Raw genomic sequence first — 22,355 nt, 5'->3', positions numbered from 1 at the left:
TCTGTTGATTTGACTTTGGCCAACACTGGGCAGCCAGCTGCAGCTCAAGCACCTGGACAGCTTGGATCTCATGCCTGCATGTTTTCAAAGACCAAGGACTACCCTACCATCTTATGAAAGCATTCCCTTTTCCCAGTAACTCGAAACTAGCCACCCTAAGGTCTCTGGAGCGCATTCAGAGATCAGCCTCTGAATGAGACTCTGCATGACTTGCTCAAGGTCAGTCAGTGGCAGCAAGACCAGGTGTCTGGTCTCCTAAGTCCTAGATGTGTGATTTCACCACATGATTAGGCATTTATCCCCACTTTGTTTTTGTAGAAGTTGAAAGAATTTGATTCTTGTAATTACTATGTGTTGAGAAGACCTCTTATAATCTGTGCAAAATAAGTGAAAAGGCAAAAGTGTAGATAGCTTTGACACTCAAGTGAAAGATGTAGAATGTTACACCCTAACAGTGAAAGTTACTTAACTAATTCCTGAAGTGTGTAGTTTCATTTGAATCCTCTTAAGACATGTAGGTAGACAACCGCAATACACTTCCAGAATACCTGCAGCTGTATTTATGCATTTTCTATGGCCTTGGCTACACTTTCACATTATACTGCAATAAAGCTGCCTAGAGCGCTCTAACTCACTCCCCGTCCACAATGGCAAGGCACATAACTCCGTGGTTAGAGTGCTGCTGGTACTCCACCTCCCTGAGAGGGATAAGGTTTACTGCATATTGGGTGAGACTTAGTGTCAGTGTGAACCAGGAGTTAGGTTACAGTGCTCTGATTGCCCTCCAGAAACATCCCATAATCCCATTAACTGAAGCTGCCTCTTGTCTTTGTTGTAAACTCCGGCAGGAATGCAGAAGTAGCCCTTTCAAAGCTCCGTTTCAAAGTGCCAACTGCTTATCAGCTCAGAAAAAAAAACAAACAGCTAATATTTGCTTTGAGTGAGAGGTGGGGGAGGCAGGGGGTTCTGTACTTACAAGACAGCATGCTGACACTCAGCATCCCAAAACCCCACTCTCTCACACCGCACGCGCGCACACACACACACTCCACCCCACCCCCCTCCCAATTTTAAAAGCACGCTGCAGCCACATGAATGCTGGGATAGCTGCCCATAATGCACTGCTCCCAATGCTACTGCAAGTGCTGAAAATATGGCCACACCAGTGCACTTTCAACTGGCAGCGTGAACAGACTGCAGCGCTTTCCCTACTGCGCTGTACAAAGGCCGGTTTAACCCAAAGCACTCTACATCTGCAAGTGTAGCCAAGCCCTATACGAACCTCTTCTTTTTCTAAGAACTCCCTGACATCAGGGTCCTGCAGCATGGTTGGATGGTTGACTATTCTCTGAAGGTACCTATAGAGTGAAAATGCATTAGTAAACAAGTCATTTGGTCTATCCAGACTTTCCTCCTTTACCTCTATCATTACTAGCAGTTATAAAAAGCCTCAAGTGAAGTCTGCATGGAATCAGTACAGCATGTTATAACAGAACTGGTAAAGTGCAATTTAGCCACCAAGACAGGACCAGCAAGCCAACTGTAGGCTAACAAGCTGTTCCCACCCAGAGATCTGTTCCTTACAGATTACATACAGAAGGGACCATTACAATCTAGTCTTGACTCGTGTCACAGCTCACAGAATTTCACCAAATAATTCCTGACTCTAGCCCATAAATTATGGTAGAGCTCTAGTAGATTTAAAGAGACCAATCTTGACTCAAGGATTCAAAGAATCCATTGTGTTCCTGATATTCCCGAACTTTGGAAGATTGAGCTGCACCACAGTTCTGAACGCTAGGAGTCAGTCTGCATGTGACTAAGATCAGAGGCCTCCTTTGGCAAGATTAAGGGTTTGTCTAGACCGAGTTAGTGCATGGCAAACAGTGCATACATCTATAGCAGCCTAGCATGCGGTGCACTAGCTGGCCTCATGGACCCTGCTACTGCACACAACGATCTCCTCAGGGAACATTTTAAATGGGAGTAGCTCAAAGTGCACTAGGGAGTTTTTAAATGCATAGTAGCAGGGTCATGCAGTGGGCTGTACATTTACAGCCCAGCTTGCTGCACACTAACCCTCCATCCAGACAAGGCTGAACACCCCAGTTTCACTGCCATCTACCAAGGATGGTTAACAATTCCATAATGAATTCTTCCCTACCCCAATCCTGCCCAGTTTATAAGCCTCCTGGGCATTCATTTACTACTTTACGTTTGGTTTTAGAGGAGAGCCATTTCTGTTTTTAAACAAATTTTGTAACCTACATTGGAACTAGTGCCCTTTGATGTCTAGAACCTGTCTGTACTATACAGGATCTCCTGTAACCGAGGTGAACACAGTTGGCTGAAGTGATGGGGTCTCGTCTTGCTGTAGTCATCTCACAATGTATTAAAAACCCAGACGGGGGTTTGAGCTGATTCCCATTTAGGTCAGTGAGCTTTGCTAGCCTGTGTCCATACTCAGGAGACATCTCACTGACCCTTCCTTGAAAGCTTCCCCTCTGAATCTCTGCTTGTATTAGGGGTAGCTACACTGAAGAGGCAGGCTCTCCCAAGGACAGCATCTCAGAGGCAATGGCCCATACCTTTCCAGAGCAGCCCGTCTCTTCTCTAGGAACTCCGCAGAGGAGGAGTCTTCTTTCCCAACTTTCACTTTGGTCATTCCTGGAATGACAGACAGGAGACACTACTTTATTTGAAAAGCACTGGGTACTTTCAGACAGACACAGATGCTTCAGGGAAAGGTAACAAATATGGCAGATCGATCAGAAACATCTTTCCTCTGAGGCAGCAAGAGGATCCTGTAACAGCAGCAAGGCTGGGAAGGGACGAGGGGATGCTGCCAGATAAGCAGATACAAGGAGAAAAGCCACATGCATGGAATGAGATGGAACAAGCCTGTGCAGGGTTTGAGAGAGGGGTAACCGATCTGGATCCTGAAGAGAAAAGCAAGTCAGTGACGATGTTCTAAGTTCAAGTGTACGTAATGTGGTACACACGACCAACTCTGTGTACAGAAAACTACAGCAATGTGAATAATTTTATTTATTTATTAAGGCTATTTATTCAAATGTTTGCCACGCTGTTCACAAGTTGCTCCAAGAGAAAATTTTAGGTTTGTCAGAAGTTATTTATTAATAGCTTCTCCAAAGCTACTGACAGATTAAGAGTTTACATTTGAAGGTTGAGCACTTGACCAGAGACTGTTCTGACTGCCTCTTAAGCCAGATGATCATTACTCAGAATCCAGATTCTGTGGCAGATGCTCTTACGAACGCAAGATTTGTTTTCCCACTAATATTCTGCAGGATTTGTCTCTGTTTTGCAGTTTGAGAGAACATGCCTGCCAGTAAACCCAATGCACTAGTGCATATTCATGGAAAGCTAACAGCTCACCTCAGGTTTAGAATTAATTGCATTGACTGGCAGAGTTTCTGGACATCACCCTCACCTATTAAGCTCTTTTCTGGAGGTGGTGGGACTACGAATCCATTCTGAGAGTGCTTCTCCGATAGCTTCTCATACAGACCCAAAAAGTCACTGAATCTCCTTTTCACAGAGAACTGCTTGCTCCTGAACATTGGCAAACTGGTCTGCAGGAGAAAGACAAGAGTCAAACAAGACTAAATACAGTACAGCTGATCTAGCCAAGAACTCCTTTACAGGATGTTCAGCTAACATTTTACCCTTCCTCACTGAGCATCTTAGCCAGGAGAGGACAGTTTCCCTCCTACAAGAGCCAAGAGTGGCCTCTCCTATCCTTCAGCATTCCCCACCCACCAAGACTTAAACACAATCTACATTAGCTCATTTTGGCAAGCTTGAGCCTCTTTACTCAAGCAAGACTGAAAAGAAACTGTTACTGAAGAGTCACTTATCCTCTAAATAGCAGTGTTAAGACCATCTGAGGACAGGATAGCTCTATAGTTGTGTTAAGTCTCATGGCACAGCAGTTTTGCCAGTGAGCTCCTGTTAGCCTTTAGAGTCATTTATAGCACCTCAGAAATTTGCTCCATATTTCTTCAGAGAGCTTACAAAGCTTGACAAGTAACACATGGGAAGATAGAAATAATAAGACCAAGCTGTTGGGATGCACACATGGAGGGCTTGAGAGTTGTGTTGCTGTCATCCCTCAGTCAGTCATGTACAAGGAAGAGTGAATGGCTTTGAGCAAATTCTTGTTAGAGTGACTGTTGACTTGCCAAGTTCTTTTCTATAGTAACACAGCCTTTCAGTGTTAAGCATCAGCAGCTGAAAAGATGGAATTGTAAGCCTGTGGGCAGAGCTGTGTAGGGCAACTGCTTCAGACTCCACACTTTGGGGGAGCCCCATGGGCTAGTGTGGTCGGTCCTGGAAGAGATGAATCTATCACTTCTACCCCCAGCCCTGCACCCCCCCCCCCCCCAAGGGACAGCCCTGCCTGCAGGGCAGGCAGCAGAAGTGGTGTTAGAGCAGGGGTGTGCAAACTACGGCCTGCGGGCTGGATCCGGCCCCTCAGGGCTTTGGATCTGACCCATGGGATTGCCCCCCCGTGCAGCTCTCAGAAGCTACCAGCACCACATCCTTGCAGCCTGGGGATGGGGCAGAGGGCTCCATGCACTGCCCTTGCCTCCAGGCACTACCCCCTGCAGCTCCCATTGGCCAGGAATGGGGAACTGCAGCCAATAGGAGCTTTGGGGGAGGTACCTGGAGGCATGGCAAGGGCAGCGCTCAGTGCTCTGTGCCACCCCTCCCCCCCGGCCCGTGCAAGGACATGGCTCCAGCCACTTCCTGGGCAGTGCGGGGCCAGGGCAGGCAGGGAGCCTGCCCTGAGCCCCCTCTTGAACCCTACACCCCCTCCCACACCCTGCACCCCAACTCCCTGCCCTGCATACAGTTTCCCCACCCCAATGTGGCCCTTGGCCCAAAAAGTTTGCCCACCCCTGTGTTACAGTAACAGATACAGTAATCACATCTATTGTCTTGATCACACACAGTATGAGAATACTGGTCAACGCATGTGTGTCCCCTCTGTGCCAAACCCAGAAGATGAGCATCTCAGTTTGAAAGCCTGGCTCTGCAGCTCACGCTGTAGAGATTCAGGTTTGTAGCATGAGATTTCTGGTGCTATGCAAGATGGCTGCCATCACACGTGCAACTTGTCTTCAACTGACAGCTCCTTGGAGTAGGGACTGGCTCTACAATTATGGGCTCTCTGGACACTACCGAGTATTACTGTTCACCAATTACAATCTTCAGACTCACCTTCACTCCCAGTGAACTCATGCTGTTTAAAGAAGGTACCACACAACAGCAGCTTTTAGGTAGTTAACTGAGCAACAGCGAGTTACTAGTGCTACCAGAGCATAAAATCCCCAACAGATGGGGAAGATGCAAATGTCACCAAAGTATTTACGATTTGTGACGTATTTCACTAGCCTTGGCTATACAGACAAGAAGTGGGTGTGTTTGGTTTGGGAAGAGGCACTGCACTCAGGACAGGAAGTTGTCATGTCTCCTCCCCCCGGGTCAGCAAGAGGACAGTTATTTCAGTGTAACAAGACTGTAGTCTGCCCATGGTCACAGATCTCTGACACAGAATTGCAGAAAGGTATAGTCATGCCATTCCTCAAAAACAGATGTCATTATATATAGCTCATGCCTTAAGGCTTGGCTAGGATACCTATGTGGAGAAAGTAGTAATTGACAGAGGTGACAGTAATTCAGCTGGGTTGGCAAGCTTGGGCAATAGCCTGCTTGAAGCCATTGAGATATAACCAGTGCATAGCTGGCCTGTTTTAAATCATTCTTCCAGTTTTTAAAGCCACAAGAGGGGAAGCAGGAAGATGTGTCCAAGCCAATACACTATTAATTGCTGCTCCCCTATTGCCCCAGGACTTGTTTAGGACAGTCACTTCTCATGAGGGATATCAGGTAGTGAACTTTGGGGCAGGGACTCATTCATTTCTGCAAAGCAGTCAGCAGCCCCACAGTGGTGTAGAGTTAACTAACCTGGAGTTGTTAGTACTCTTCATGCCTTTACAGGAACAGGGAAAGGGCAGTGGCTCTTCAGTGTCAAGTGAGCAGAGCCTGAGTTCCTTATATCAGCCTGTAAGGTTCCCTCATAACAAACTGAGCCATTGGGTCATGGCTGACTGAGGGAAAGCCACCTACTGTGCCACAAACACCATTCCTGGCAGCATTCTTTCCCCCCCACAAAGAGCTCCTATCCCTGTACAGGCCAAGTGCAACTCCTATTAGCTTATCATAGAATGTCAGGGTTGGAAGGGACCTCAGGAGGTCATCTAGTCCAACCCCCTGCTCGAAGCAGGACCAATCCCCAACTAAATCATCCCAGCCAGGGCTTTGTCAAGCCTGACCTTAAAAACCTTTAAGGAAGGAGATTGCACCACCTCCCTAGGTAACCCATTCCAGTGCTTCACCACCCTCCTAGTGAAAAAGTTTTTCCTAACATCCAACCTAAACCTCCCCCACTGCAACTTGAGACCATTACTCCTTGTTTTGTCATCTGCTACCACTGAGAACAGTCTAAATCCATCCTCTTTGAAACCCCCTTTCAGGTAGTTGAAAGCAGCTATCAAATCTCCCCCCCCCATTCTCTTCTGCAGATTAAATAAACCCAGTTCCCTCAGCCTCTCCTCATAAGTCATGTGCTCCAGCCCCCTAATCATTTTTGTTGCCCTCTGCTGGGCTCTTTCCAATTTTCTACATCCTTCTTGTAGTGTGGGGCCCAAAACTGGACACAGTACTCCAGATGAGGCCTCACCAATGCTGAATAGAGGGGGAATAATCATGTCCCTCCATCTGCTGGCAATGCTCCTACTTATACAGCCCAAAATGCCGTTTGCCTTCTTGTCAACAAGGGCACACTGTTGACTCATCCAGGTTCTTGTCCACTGAAACCCCTAGGTCTTTATGCAGAACTGCTGCCTAGCCACTTGGTCCCTAGTCTGTAGCAATGAATGGGATTCTTCCATCCTAAGTGCAGAGTCCTGCACTTGTCCTTGTTGAACCTCAGATTTCTTTTGGCCCAATCCTCTAATTTGTCTAGGTCCCTCTGTAGCCTATCCCTACCCTCCAGCATATCTACCACTCCTCCTAGTTTAGAGTCATCTGCAAACTTGCTGAGGGTGCAATCCATGACGACCTCCAGATCATTAATGAAGATATTGAACAAAACTGTCCCCAGGACCGACCCTTGGGGCACTCCACTTGATACTGGCTGCCAACTAGACATGGAGCCATTGATCACTACCCGTTGAGCCTGATGATCTAGCCAACTTTCTATCCACCTTATAGTCCATTCAATCAAGCCCATACTTCTTTAACTTGCTGGCAAGAATACCATGGGAGACAGTGTCAAAAGCTTTGCTAAAGTCAAGGAACACCACATCCATTGCTTTCCCCTCATCCAGGACCAGTTCTCATCACAGAAGGCAATTAGGTTAGTCGGGCAAGTCATGCCCTTGGTGAATCCATGCTGACTGTTCCCAATCACTTTCCTCTCCTCTAAGTGCTTCAAAATTGATTCCTCGAGGACCTGTTCCATGATTTTTCCAGGAACTGAGTTGATTCTGACTGGCCTAGAGTTTCCTGGATCCTCCTCCTGCCTTTTTTAAAGATGGGCACTACATTAGCCTTTTTTCCCAGTCATCTGGAACCTCCCCCGATTGCCATGAGTTTTAAAGATAATGGCCAATGGCTTTGCAATCACATCTGCCAACTCCTTTGGCATCCTCGGATGCAGCGCATCCGGCCCCATGGACTTGTGCTCGTCCAGCTTTTCTAAATAGTCTTGAACCACTTTTCTCCTCAGAGGGCTGATCACCTCCTCCCTATACTGTGCTGCCCAGTGCAGTAGTCTGGGAGCTGACCTCGTTTGTGAAGACAGAGGCAAAAAAAGAGCACTGAGTACATTAGCTTTTTCCACATCCTCTGTCACTAGCTTGCCTTCCTCATTCAGAAAGGGGCCCACACTTTCCCAGACCTTCTTGTTGCTAACATACCTGTAGAAACCCTTCTTGTTACTCTTAACATCCCTTGCTAGCTGCAACTCCAAGTGTTATTTGGCCTTCCTGATTTCACTCCTGCATGCCTGAACAATATTTTTAATACTCCTCCCTGGTCATTTGTCCAATCTTCCACTTCTCATAAGTGTGTGTGTGTGTGTGTGTGTGTGTGATCACCAAGGATTTCTACTGTTAAGCCAAGCTAGTTGCCTGCCATATTTACTATTCTTTCTACACATGGGGATGGTAGAGGTTGCTGGCAGGGCTGGGGGAGGAGGAGGGGAGAAAAGAGGGGTTTTAAACATGCCTAGCTTCGGTTTCAGAGCCTCTTCAAAAAGGAGAGAATATTTAGACAGGGTTTGTGTACAGAACTCATTCCCAACAGGCTCTTTGAACTGGCTTTCTGCCAAGTAACAGTAAAGCCCCCTTATTATCCTGCATGGAGCTGGTGTCTGACAGTCCAGTGAAATCTGACGTAAGAGAGAGACACATTGTGCAGCTTTATAGAGGAGAACAAACAGTAGCTAGACTGATCCTTCATTGTGCAAAAAGGGAATAAGGAGTCAGCCCTAGAGAGCTTGCAAAAACTGAGCCAGTTTTTAGGTCTTCAGTACATCATTGTTTTGCCAGGCTACTAAGGGGTTACAGAAGGAGCTACAGCAGTTTGGGGACAACATGCAGAGCAGAAGTCTGACCTATGAAGGAGATTGCTGAAGACTTCACATTTTGTAGGGAAATAGCCCAAGATTCTACCTTAACTGCCTTACACTGATCTCAGCAATTGCAGAGTGAAGAAAGGGTTCGTAAAATCCCAGTGGAGGAAAGGGGCTTCTTCCCTTATTAGACGTACACGTACCTGTGTTGAGACTTTGTAGGCTACGTATGCATTCATGCCATCCCCTACAGAAAAGTCAAGAAAGCAAGATTAGTTCTCCATACAGACTATTTACAATTTATTTCCTACCGATGCTTTGTATATATACACACTAGTCCCTTTCTGAAGCAGGGGATGGTGTTCCAACCTGCTGCATTTAGAACTTCTGGACAGCTCGTGGGCTCAGTTAGCCCATTGACAGTATGGGCCCAAAGGCATGCTGCAGCTCACATTATAGGAGCTGCTGGATTCCTGCCAGTTAACAGATCTGGCTGCTTGATGCTGCAGAGCCCTCTTTGTATTTCCTAGAGAAGAGAGCTGGACACACTGACAATTAATCATTTGTTGCCCTGCCAGCATTTGGGCTAGTTCCACACATCTGTTTAAGCGTGAACAATTCAGTGGCTGTATGGAACAGGAGGCAACCTATTTAGAAGGAAGCTAGTTGCTAACCTACCCCTTAGCTACATGTGATCTGCCTTTTCAGAGATTCCATCATAGCCAGAGTATTAAACCAAAGCAGACACTTCACTTTCTTCTAGTGAAACTAAGCGGCTATCTACAGTGCTCCAGCTGCAGGGAAACACTTCTACACCCTTCCTTCTTATAGGAGTAATTGCTTTAGAGATGACTTTGACTGGTGAATGGGTCAAGATCTGTGTCCAGACTCCTGACCTAGCCAGTTTAGTGGATACCTGAGCTACTGATTCCACCAAAAACCACCCACCAATGCAGGAGGCCACTGTGCTGTCCAAGATCAGGGTGCTGTCAGCCTTGATGCTGGTTCTCAGAAACATCCTTTGGGTGCAGCGTGGGTCCTACAGACTCTGCCATCACTGGTGTTTTAGTCCTTATATGCCCTGAACTACCAGTCTCTCTAATGGAGAGCTCCTATCTGAATAGCCATCCACTGATAGGCAGGCAGGCATCCTCTTTACAATAAAGCTAGAAGATATGCTGCTAAGTCAGGCTATCAGCCATTGAGTGCAATGCATTTACTAAAAGCTCAAGTTGGTAGGTACAGAGGAGTCTCCAGAACCAGCCACCAGCAAGAAAGCAAACCAAAGAGACTGACATTTTGGGAATGGATAGGAGTGGGACTTGGTGGTGTATTCAGGAGGGAAGATAGTGGATTGGCTGCACTACATCCTGCTAAGCTCCACTTCTAGACTCCATCTTACCTCCATGCACACTATACATTGTGCATAGACTCACCGATTTTTTCTGGGTCACTTACTCCCACAGTCAGCTCAAACTTGTCCTCCTGTTCCTCTTCCTCCAGCTGTTTAGGAAGAGGAGAGTACATATAGCAAGTCAGTACAATCCCAGATTAAGGTTTCAGCCTGCCTCAAACCATGCCAAATCATTAAATATTCAGACGTGCTTATCTGGTGTTTAGATTACAAGTTCCTCAGGGCAAAGCTGAGCTGTTGTCTAACAGCACAGACAGAAGCTTAGTGCTGGACCTGCAGACTGTTCCCAGAAACGCAAAGCCACATCAAATGCAGTTTACTACAGTTCATCCCACTCTTCTGATCCACCCAAATTGGTTCCTGGATCTCATGCTGGGCACAAAGGCAGTTTTGACACCATTTCATTCTTCTGACCTTGTGGGAAAGTGTGACAGAGTAGCCTCAAGGCTGTATTACATTGCACCTGGCTGTGTAGGGTACCCCCAAGAACCAGTATGGCAGCCTGGGATAACTATATTGGAGTGGCACTTCCACCATATCCCCTACCACACAGGCTGGGATAGAGGATGGAACAGAGCCAACTACACCAGGTATGCCACCTGTGGATTGTCCCATAGGAATCTTAAACCCCCATAACCTCCTAAGGTCACAGGAGCAGCACACAAGTGGCTGGATGGAGCAAGGCTGCAAAACTAGTCCTCAGTACGCTTCAGTCTAAAATGTGAAAGGAGGCAACTGATTGGTTCAGTGAGCAGCATCTCCAGCTGTACTGCACCACTTTAGGAAAAGATAACACTGAAGTGGCACTTGAGATTCAGAGACCCCTTCTCCAGGCTAAAGGACTCTCCCACTAGAGACCCTGCTACTGCACCCATCATCCTGCCAGAGAGATCAGTCCACGGTTGGACAGGTGTGTGCGGGGAGAAATAGGAGGCGTTGAACAAAGCAAACCTCTAGAGGAAAATGGGTCCTCTGTCCAAATTAGAGTCTCTTCTCCCACACAGCACTACAGAGGTACTTCATTTGGCCTTTATTTATAATCATACCCTCGCTGCTGAGACAGGGTCAGAGAGCCCAGCCTGCATACTACAGACATAAGGAGACTATGTTAAAGCTGGCTTGCAGGGAGACAGACTTTTACAATAAAGAAAAGCTGCTCACCCTTCTGGATGGGAAGGCAAATAGGTAATGGAAACAAGCAATTATACTATCTGCCCTGGAAATATGCATGCAGGTCTGTTACTTTAAAGTCACCTCTAAGCACTGTATAACCGTTTTGGCAAATCAAGTCATGCTTTGTTTTGAGAAGTGGTTTGTCTGTCTGCAAATATATGCAGACACAGGCTTGCAAAGAGAAACTCAGGCAGGTCCTAGCCCAGCTGAATCAAGCACAGTTGGTACCAGGGACTGTAACCCAGGTCCCTAGCAGAGTACACAAATTGCAGAGTTGCATACCAGAAGAGGTAAAGGCCTGAGGCCTGACACCTGTGGAGGTGCCCCACGAAGGGATGGTAGTGAAATCTATGACACCATTACAAGCAACTTTGTATTGAGCCAGTATTGCAGCATTAGAAGTGGTCATCTGACAGCAGCACTGCACGTCCACAATGAGCAACAACTTGGTCACTCACTCGGGCTGACCTTTGTCCCTGAAGTGAGTGACAAAGTGAGTGACACTCCATCCTTGCGGAAGCTTTCAGCAGTGTCCTGCTCTCAGCCAGCAGGCATTGCCATCTCGCAGGGAGAGGATAATTAAGTTCAAGGGAATCTGAGCCCCCTTCAAGTTAACCAGCTTTGGGGGAAGTGCCCCTGACATTTTACCCTTCAATCACATGCAAACCACTACTTTCCGACGCCAGTCCCAGACTGGCAGAGGTGAACTGGACAGAAGGCAACCAGCATGGAAGTAGTAATTCTCACCTCCTCGTAGCTCTTTGGCTGGTGTTTGGAAGAGGAACTTGCTGCTACTTCTAGAGGAGGGGCAGGGCTGGACACTTTGGCAGGCTCCTTCTTCTGGTTGTTTTGGGTACTGTCCAGAGATAGCTCCACCGTGGCATCTGCAAAGGCACAAGGGTCACCACCAAGGGAGTCTGTAGCTTTTCTAATCTGAGTCACCTGGTTCCAGAGAAACTAGTAGAGCTCTTGTTCCAGGCAGTATTATACTCCCCAGTCTCAAGACTTTACACATGTAGGTATTTGACAGTGTTCACCTCTTGGAGGAAGTTTCCCCTGAACACCTATATGCCCAGGGCTTGGCTTTGGCTTCCAGTAGTGCTATCACCTTATGGAGTTTTTAATCCCCCCCCGCCCCTCACTTTTTAGAGAGAGAGTGACCAAGCCATCAGCCCAGTGAACGGCTCTTTTCTGCTCATACTGGCCAGGGCACCAGTTCTTACCTTATGCTAGGCCATACTCCCCTCTGCTTGGCTGTACATAGAGGGGAACAGCAAGGGCAGCTGGAATGGTAGAATAGATTCTTGAATGGCACCTGCTCCTGGCACCCTCCCTGGTGGGAGTTTATTCCCTGCTACTCGTAGAGCAATAGTTCTGAGATCCCTACCAGGATGCTTTCCATGGAGACTGCTTTGGTGCACTCTTCTGCCAAGTCTGGAGCCCTTATGCTGGCCACTGGAGAGTGGAAGTGCTTCATGCAATCTTTCCAGCCTCCTGGCTGCTGCAAGGAGCTGAGGACCTCTGTCACTTTTGGCTTCTCCTCCCCAGTGAGCAGCTCTAGTGCCATCGGGACTGCTTCAGAAGTCTACAAGTAGCTGTACTGTCCATGCCACTGACAGTCACAGGATTCTGAACAGCAACAGTTTAAACTGACCCATGTGTTACTTTCACTCCACAGCTGGTTGGGAACCCTAAGCTCCAGATGCTACTTGCTCTGCCTGCACACTCCAGAAGGACACTGCAGCAGATCACAATGCTTACATTCTTTAGAGTTTGGTGTTTAGGCTTCTCCAGGCAGTTGCCACAGGCCAGTAGTTTTCCCACTACAATTTAGAGCTGCCCCTTTAAGGCAGCACTAAGGAAACCTGTACCCAGCTTTCCCAGAGAGGCCAGGAGAGCTTGTTACTGTTTCCATTTTCAAAGGAACATAAGCAGATGCACGGAAGGGGCAGGTGCCACCCTTACCAGATCCCCTCCTCCACTGGGTATTTAAACATAATTAAGTAATGACAAGCCTCCTGCAGCTTTTAGCTCTTATCTAGTGGCTGCAGTCACCTCTCACCCTACTTGGAAAAAGCCTGAGTTGTGCTTTGCACAGAGCGCAGGGAAGCTTACCTGCAAATAGGTCCTGATCATCCTGTTCCACACGAACCCCATTTTCTTTAGAGCTGCTATTCACTGGGAGAGGAGACTCCCTCTTGGGTGACTGGGGCTTGCTCTGAAAGCAGAGTGGCAGTCAGTATGAACATCACGAGTTGCACAGAGATCACTTATACCTGCCAATAAGAGGAGTGTTCCAGTTCCCAGCCAAACCTCCCTCTCCCATACCCCAACCAGGGCTGGCCTTACAGGTGGGTGACTGACCTAGGTGCCATGGTCAAGAGGCAAGGAATGGGATGGGCCTGGAGTGCAAGGCTACAGAAAGAGCTCAGTGCAATGGACGTGGAGAGCCATGGGAGGCAGTGGGGACTGGAGCTCCAAAATACAAGTTCGCCCAGGATACCATTTTCCCTAAGGCTGGCCCCAACCACACCATTCAGCCCAGAAGATGTGGTTTGATTTCACACAGCTGTCACTCTGCTGCTCCTGCCACATGGTCATGCTTGGTCACCTTACTGCTAATCGGATTTAGAAATGGGATGCAGAAGTGCATTAAAGCCTGCAAGGAAGAACTCAAAGTAATGGAGGAAAAGGATCTGTGCAAGGAACAGCATGGGCAATCAATACAGCCAAGCTCCAGGTACTTCCAGCACCTCTACCTTATGACCATTCGATTTACAAGTTGTGTCACTGGATTTTGTTCTTGCTCTGTTAGGAAGAGTTGCAGAGGAAGATTACATTTGCTCAGAGCCTCTGCACTCCTGCCACAAGTGAGTTCTTAGACCCTCTCTGCACTATAGCTGCAACAGCAGCGGTATTAGGTGTTGAAAATAGTTGCAGCAAGTAAGATTTAGTAGGTTTTCCTGACCAGCAAGGACAGGTATGTACAGAGACCACCCTCCTGCCACTATGAGACACTGCCTGCTGTAACAGCAGCACTGTTGATAACATCCCCAGAAGACACTGTTTCTTCCTGGAGGCACTGTAATACCAGGTCGATGTGTGGGGTGGACAGAGCAAGCTCCTATTTCATCCCCTGTTCCAAAGAATCAAATATACAGTCCTCAAATAAAGGACATATCAGAAGGCACTGTCCATGCTAGTCAGATGGTGCAGACAGCTATTTACACATAGATATGACTAGTACCATTTCAAAGATGCACGGACAGGGTCAGAGTTTAAATGCACCATGCACTGCTCAGCATTGGACTCTACATACACTGGGCAAGTTAGTGCCTATAATTCCAGGCCTGGCAGATCCACTGGTAGCAATGGTGAAGCTCGAGTATTTTCACTACTATGCAGTCAGCTATGTTCAGAGCAGGCCTTTTTAGTGGTCAGGATACCAGTGACTTGAGATTGCTAATGTAGACAGTGCTCAAGTGTCGCTACCTGGTCAAGGGTCATTTCCTGAAGTGCAGGAGAGGCCAGTTGTGAAGCAAACAGGATTATGTTTTCAGATCAGTGGGTTTCTATCCATTACACCAACCACAGACTGCTACACAAAGAAAGAGAAAAACGGCCATTCTATGGATCTATTTGCATGTCCTGCTCACCGGGCATGGTTTGGAGCCAGATCTATACCAGGGAGCCAGTAATCTGTTCTCCTAGAACAATTCTACAAAGGCAGAGAAGGCTGCACTGTCCAGAATTTCTGTCCCAAGTGCTTAGAGATTTCACTTCAAAGCCATGCGATGCACAGTGCCAGTTTTTGAAGCTGACACCAAGCCCTAACACAAGGCACATACACATCACTATGGATAATGTTCCTTTTGAAACCCAGGGAGCTCATTCTTTCTGAAAGTTGCCCCCCCCTCCAACCCCCACCTGCACTTTGCAGTGTCAGTTAGTACTGAGCTGTCAACAGGGCCAGTCCAACCTTGTGACTCACAAGAATGAGTTTGCAGGGCTGCTCCACCCACAGCACACAGAATACTGCCATTTGAGCAGGCTACTCAATAGGCAAGAGACAGTGACTTGGCAACACAGAGTGGTCTAAGGCAAGATGAAAGTCTGCCCAGGGAAACCAGTATGCCAAGTAGCTAGTTACATGTTAAAAGTAGTCCTATACTTCCACCACAATGAAGTCCGTAAAAAGAAAAGGAGTACTTGTGGCACCTTAGAGACTAACAAATTTAAGTCCTTAGTCTCTAGAGAGTTCACAAGGGAGGAAATAAAAATGCACCCGACAATTAGTTTTAGATCCTGGCTGGGTCAGAGGCAATTACAGTGACTGGTGGTCCCAGTTACAGAGGTGGAGCCAGACACTGAGGCGTAGCTTGGCCTAACGAGAGGACCCTTGAGCCTCTGGATACTGGTTTTCTGGACAGTTATGCCCATATAGCCTTTATACACTTTCCTTTGCTGTTACTGAACATTTACATGAAGGTACGGCGATATTGTCTTCAGAGCCTGCTCTTCTAACATGAGGCATAGTTGTGGCACTGTGTATAGTGCATTTCTGCTGGCACCTGCCTGTATACCTGCAGCACAACACGGTTTTGCAGCAGAGACCATGCTATCCAAAGACAGATAACTGAAAGTGGAAATAACCAACATCAGTAGTGTCTAACCACCTTACCATGAGGTTTTATCAACAGATCAGGGATCTTGAAACTGGAGTGGAGAGTTTCAGCCCAACCAAAGATGGAGTGGCAATGAGCACTTTAGCTCCCTGCTCCACTCTGCCACCTGCTAGAAAGAAGACATTCTACAGCAACAGAACACACTGTGCCCTTGCTGAGATCATCTGTCCCAGGGCTGGCTTAAGGTAATCCAGACCCTTAGCTATACCATGGCATGGGCTCCCTGCTGTGGGGCCAGCCCTGTGCAATGGGGCCACTCCCACTGAGTATGGGTGGGGGAAGGAGGCCCTCCTGCCCTTCCAAAAAGGCAAGAAAAGCAGCATGGGCTCACCTTCAAGAGCAGCAAGGGTCCCTCTCACCTCAAGATGCACAGGTGGCATCAAGGGGAAATCCCAGTAACTTGCCCAAGCAGATACTCCCACAGCCATAGTGGGAGTGGGCTGGACCTGCTGCAGAGGGACTCAATCATAGAAGTGTCAGGCTGAAAGGGAACTCAAGAGATCATCAAGTCCAGTATCCTCTGCTGAGGCAGGACCAAGTAAACCTAAAGCATCCCTGGCAGGTGTGTTCATCCAACCTGTTCTTAAAAGCCTCCAATGACAGGGATGCCACAATCTCCATTGGAAGCCTATTCTGGTGCTTAACTACCTTATTAGGAAATCTTTTCCAGCTATATTACCTACATCTCCTTGCTGCAGATTAAGCCCATTACCTCTTGCCTTATCTGCAAAGGATACAGAACAATTGATCACCATCCTCTTTACAACAGCCCTTAATATATTTGAAGACTTAACAGGTCCCCTCTCAGTAGTCTTTTCTCAAGACTAATCACAGTTTTTCTGGTTTCAGAGTAGCAGCCGTGTTAGTCTGTATTTGCAAAAAGAAGAGGAGTACTTGTGGCACCTTAGAGACTAAAATTTATTCTGGGGGTTTTTTTCGTTTTAAAAATCCTTCCTTACAGGCTAGGTTTTCCAAGTCTTCTCATTTTTATTGCTCTCCTCTGGACTCTCTCCAATTTGTTCACCTCTTTCCTGAAGCATGGTGCCCAGAAGTGGACACAGTACCCCAGCTGAGGCCTTGTCAGTGTTAAGCAGAGAGGGAATGTACCTGCCGTGTCTGACACTTAATAAGTGGTGCAGCTGCATGAACAGCTACCACCACATTGCTGGCTCATTCAGTTTGTGACCCACAGAAGGTTTATGCAGGGTCCTCTATTAGAGTGTGCATTGGTGGGGTTCCCCAGAGCACTGGGGCTTGGAATTAACACCTCACTGAGCTGCATGGGGCAGCTCATCCCCTCAGAGCTATTGTTTTGGGCTGTCTGAAGACTAGCAATCACCAATGCATTGTTTACATTTCAGCTTTGCTTTACAAACATTAGGCCTAGAAATTTACATAAAAGCTGAGATGCGCATGTACAGTACTCATGTGACTCCAGGCAGGAGAGCCCTAGGCATTGGCCTATGGCGCTTCAGCCCCAGCCCTGCTCTCTTCATGGATGCTGTGGTGATTGACTTCTGTTGAAGCAGGTGCAATTCAGATCTTGTTTTTCTGCAGTTAATCTTACCATTAAACTAGGGAAGAAGGGGCACAGATAGATGACATAGGCAGGATTGTAGCAAGAGACTGGTTTCTTGTACTCTGCAGCCACCTCTTACTTAAATGAAGGGGAAGCGCTAACTGCTCAAATGTCTCAGCATCACAGTGAGTTTTTTTTTATTAAAGTAATCAGGTTCCAACTCATGTCTGTTAAAGATGCCAAGCTATTTTGTTTATATCTAGTTTGTTATTAAAGAGTACTATTGATTTTACTATCTCCAACTCATATTCCTCTGTAGTGTCCATGTCTACACTGTAGTACTGACTAAGCTGTAGCTTTGGTAACTTCTATAGGTTTCACTATTCTCCCATCACAGTGCATGATGGCCCACCTATGCTCACTCACTGGAGATGCTGGATTTAACACATGCTCAGCAGTAGCATGCTCCCCTTGGGAAGATAAGGGCTTGTGCGGTTTGTAAGTATGGCAAGTCAGACTCTACCCAGACCCCTGATGTGAGCACTACCTTGCGATGAAGTCTTTGTTTAGCGCCTCACATGAAGATTTGTTTTATTTGCTGGAACATGGAAGAGTAATGGGGCATGGCAAAGAGCTTAGCTCAGAACAAAGAACAGAAACAAGACAGGCAGTCCTCTCCTGGGTGTACTTTGCTATGGACGTCAGCATAACAGCCAAGTTTCAGCTCTGGTTCTGCTTATAATGCTTGGTCCAAAGAAAGTCACTCAGTTCCAACTCACTGCCAACTGAGTCATTGCTGATTAAACTGGCTGCTGGAATTTTAAGAGTCCAAATGCATATGTCCTAGCTGAATGCATGTTGCTTCACGTAGAACAGTGAAACTGGGGTGGCTAAAACAAACTAACATTGCTGTTTTAGTAGGCAGGACTGCTCCAACTGAAGTCAATGGGAATCAGCCTGTGTAAGTACCTAGCAGTGATCAGAACCAGATTTTACAGCACGCTGTAGTACAGCAATGCAGGCCTGCAGCGATATAGCAGGGTTCCTACACTTTGCTCAGCAGAGGTCTGCCTTAGCACATTTAGCTAGGAGCTCAACAGGAGCAGAAAAGACTGGAGACTTGCAATGGAGTTCAGGTGAAGGAGGTGGCCACAGGATCCTTGGGGGTGAACTTGTCAGTTTGTTGTGTGCTTGCTTGATTAAAGATTATAGTGAGATCTGGTGTGGGGTCTGTGTGCTGAGCCAAGCAGCCTGCCTGGCTAGGCTGAGAGCTCACTAAGGAGGCTCTTGCCTGCTACTTTTCGATCCCTAGCCCCTTTAGGTTCCCTTGACAAGGGGGTAGGGCTAACTTGGGGGAAGAGGCATTAGGAAGCTAGCTCCTAAGCTACCAGAAGCAGCAAACCAGGGAGTTTAGAGGGCCAGATACACCTACAAACATTCTAAACAACCCCAAAACCCAAACCCCTGCAAGAGTGAAAAGGCAGGCAAAAATATCAGCAGAGTGGGGATTCTCCACTTTACCTGCCCACAAGGCAGATAATCGTACATGCTGCATTCAGTGCAATAGTGTACATGCACATACAGTGCAATGAGCTCATGGAACTCAGATGGAGCACAGGCTCTTGAGAGCTGAGTGACTGAACTGGAGGAGCTGGGGAGACAGAAGTACACAGATAGATTTCTAGGGACACAGCGTGGTCCCATTCCCCACTGACAGCCTCTGTGCTGTGGAGGAGGAAAGTCTTGAGGAAATCAAGCTGCAGCAAAGGGAGACAATCCCATAGTTCCAGACATCATCATGCACTCAGGGTATTCACCTGAGTGATGATGACTATAGCCCAGTGGTTAGGTTACACATTCACTGGCCCAATAATTTAAACAGTAAGAGGAACAACTTCAACAACATTTAATTTGGTTATTTAATTAGGCCAGAAAAGTGAGAATGACAATAGCCCTGAGGTTAGGGCACTCACCGGAGAGGTGGCACATCCCTGCTCAAATCCATTCTGATCAAGCAGAAAGGGGACTTGAACTGGTGGTTTCCCACAACCCAGGTGAGTGCTCTAGCCACTGGGTGAGAGGTTGTCAGAAAGGTCTTCCTCCTGTCTCCCCCCAGCTGTTTTGTGCTGAGGTCAGCAGCCTCTGAGCACACCTCAGTCTGGTGTAGGGCCTGATTGGTAGGAGTCATTAGAGGAGGTTTTGGAACAAATTGATAAACAGTAATAAGTCACCCAGACCAGATGGCATTCACCCAGGAGCTCTGAAGAAACTCAAATGCGAAATTGCAGAACTACTAACTCTAGTTTCAGAGTAGCAGCCGTGTTAGTCTGTATTCACAAAAAAAGGAGGACTTGTGGTAGCTTAGAGACTAACAAATTTATTTGAGCATAAGCTTTTGTGAGCTACAACTCACTTCATCAGATGCATTCAGTGGAAAATACTCTAGTTTGTAACTTATTTAAATCAGCTTCTGTACCAAATGATTGGAGGATGGCTAATGTGACACCCATTTTTAAAAAGGGCTCCACAAGTGATCCTGGCAAATGTAGGCTGGTAAGCCTGACTTCAGTATGGGGCAAACTGACTAGAGCTATAGTAAAAAGGACAAAATCAGACATGGACAATGTTCCCTCTCATTTTGCATATGCATGCAAAAAATTATGTGCACCAATATGGAGGTGATCTGTGGTGGGGTGGGGCCAAGGGGTTCAGAATGTGGGAGGGTGCTCATGTCTGGGGCAGAGGGCTCTAGGGATGAAGTGTTTGGGGTGTAGGCTGCTCCAGGGCCGTGGTGGGGAGAAGACTCCCTGCAGCCCTCTCCCTGGCTGCAGCAGCTCCTGGGCAAGGGGAGAGCCGCCTCCCTGTCTCTGCATGGCTGCTGCAGCTCTGGGGCTGGGGCCAGGGGAGAGGCACCTTTCCCTGCCGCAGCCCTGAGCGTCTGTATGGCCCTTGATAGGCTGTTGCACGTCCACGCTGCTTAGAGGGAACTTAACACACAGATTAACATAATTTGTTGGGGGGGGGGGGGGGGAAGAGGGGAGAGAAAGTCAACATGGTTTTTGTAAAGGGAAATCATGCCTCACCAATCTACTAGAATTCTTTGAGGGGCTCAACAAGCATGTGGACAAGGGGGATCCAGTGGATATAGCAGGGGCTGGGAAAATTATTGGCCTCAGGGCCACATCGGGTTTCCGAAATTGTATGGAGGGCCAGTTTGGGGAGGCTGTGCCTCCCCAAACAGCCAGGCATGGCCCAGACCCTGCCCCCATCTGACCCCCCTGCTTCTCATGTCCTGATGGCCCCCACCAGGACTCCTGCCCCATCCAACCCCCCGCATTCCCTGATGGCCCCCCAAGGACCCCTGCCCCATCCACCCCCCTGCTCTCGGTCCCCTGACTGCCCCCAGACCTCCCACACCTAACTCCCCCCCTTCCCCCCCAGACCCCTGCCCCATCCAGCCACCCCTTCTCCCTAACTGCCCCCAGACCCCTTGCCCCTAACTGCTCTACCACCACTGCATTCAACCCCTCCTCTCCTTCCTTACTGCCCCCCCCTGGGACTCCTGCCCCCATTCCACCTCTGTTCCTTGCCCTCTGACCGCCCTGACCCCTATCCACACCCCTGTCCACCCCCGAACTCCCCTGCCCTCTATCCAACTCCCCACCCATGCTGCCTGGAACACCAGTGGCTGGCAGTGCAGCTGCACCAGGACAGGCAGCCACACTGCACAGAGCAGCAGGTCAGGCCAGGCTCTGCAGCCCTGTTGCTCAGAGTGTCATGCTGCACGGCAGTGTGGCTGGGGAGGGGGTCAGCCTCCCAGGCCAGGACCTCAGGGGCCGGGCAGGATGGTCCTGCAGGCTGTAGTTTGTCCATGGGCCCTAGTTTGCCCACCTCTGGGATATAGTGTGCTTATCTTTTCAGAAAGCCTTTAATAAGGTCCCTCCACCAAAGCCCCTTAAGCAAAGTAAGCTGTCATGGGATAAGAGGGAAGGTGCTCTCACATATCAGTAACTGGTTAAAAAAAGAAACAAAAGGGTAGGAATAAATAGTCAGTTTTCAGACTGGAGAGAGGTAAATAGTGGTGTCCCCCAGGGGTCTGTACTGGAACCAGTCCTACATAAGATTCATAAATGATCTGGAAAAATGGGTAAACAGTGAGGTGGCAAAATTTTCAGAAGATACAAAACTACTCAAGATAGTTAAGTTCCAAGCAGACTGCGAAGAGCTACAAAAGTATCTCAAAACTGGGTGACTGGGCAACAAAAGAGCAGATGAAATTCAATGCTGATAAATGCAAAGTAATGCCCATTGGAAAACAATCCCAACTAGATGGGGTCTAGATTAGCTATTACCACTCATGAAAGATCTTGGAGTCATTGTGGATAGTTCTCTGAAAAACATCCATTCAATATGCAGCAGCAGTCAAAAGTGACTAGAATGTTGGGAATCATTAAGAAAGGGATAGATAATATATTGCCTCTATATAAATCCATGGTGTCGTAAATATAAAGGGAAGGGTAAACACCTTTAAAATCCCTCCTGGCCAGAGGAAAAACCCTTTCACCTGTAGAGGGTTAAGAAGTTAGGATAACCTCACTGGGACCTGACCAAAATGACCAATGAGGAGACAAGATACTTTCAAAGCTGGAGGGGGGGAGAAACAAAGGCTCTCGGTTTGTGTGATGCTTTTGCCGGGAACAGAAAAGGAATGGAGTCTTAGAACTTAGTAAGTAATCTAGCTAGATATGCGTTAGATTCCGATTTCTTTAAATGGCTGAGAAAATAAGCTCTGCTTAATGGAATGTATATTCCTGTTTGTGTCTTTTTGTAACTTAAGGTTTTGCCTAGAGGGATTCTCTATGTTTTGAATCTGATTACCCTGTAAGGTATTTACCATCC

The 22,355-nt window shown here is 47.6% G+C and overlaps 1 protein-coding gene across 1 annotated transcript in view; it reads right to left on the bottom strand.

The window, feature by feature from the left end:
* Positions 1 to 22,355, bottom strand: part of SNX1 (sorting nexin 1) — a 40,306-nt gene that overhangs the window by 8,223 nt on the left and 9,728 nt on the right. The window contains exons 2-8 of the mRNA XM_074965933.1: positions 13,368 to 13,470; positions 12,000 to 12,136; positions 10,102 to 10,168; positions 8,869 to 8,912; positions 3,455 to 3,596; positions 2,589 to 2,667; positions 1,283 to 1,358 (exon numbers count right to left, since the gene is read on the bottom strand). Of these exons, the coding sequence (XP_074822034.1) occupies positions 1,283 to 1,358; positions 2,589 to 2,667; positions 3,455 to 3,596; positions 8,869 to 8,912; positions 10,102 to 10,168; positions 12,000 to 12,136; positions 13,368 to 13,470 (648 nt within the window). The remainder of the gene's footprint in view (positions 1 to 1,282; positions 1,359 to 2,588; positions 2,668 to 3,454; positions 3,597 to 8,868; positions 8,913 to 10,101; positions 10,169 to 11,999; positions 12,137 to 13,367; positions 13,471 to 22,355) is intronic.

Source organism: Natator depressus, chromosome 10 (assembly GCF_965152275.1).
Source record: "Natator depressus isolate rNatDep1 chromosome 10, rNatDep2.hap1, whole genome shotgun sequence".
Taxonomy (NCBI): domain Eukaryota; kingdom Metazoa; phylum Chordata; order Testudines; family Cheloniidae; genus Natator; species Natator depressus.
The sequence above is the reverse complement of the archived record's forward strand: the minus strand, read 5'-3'. Positions and strand labels throughout refer to the sequence as shown.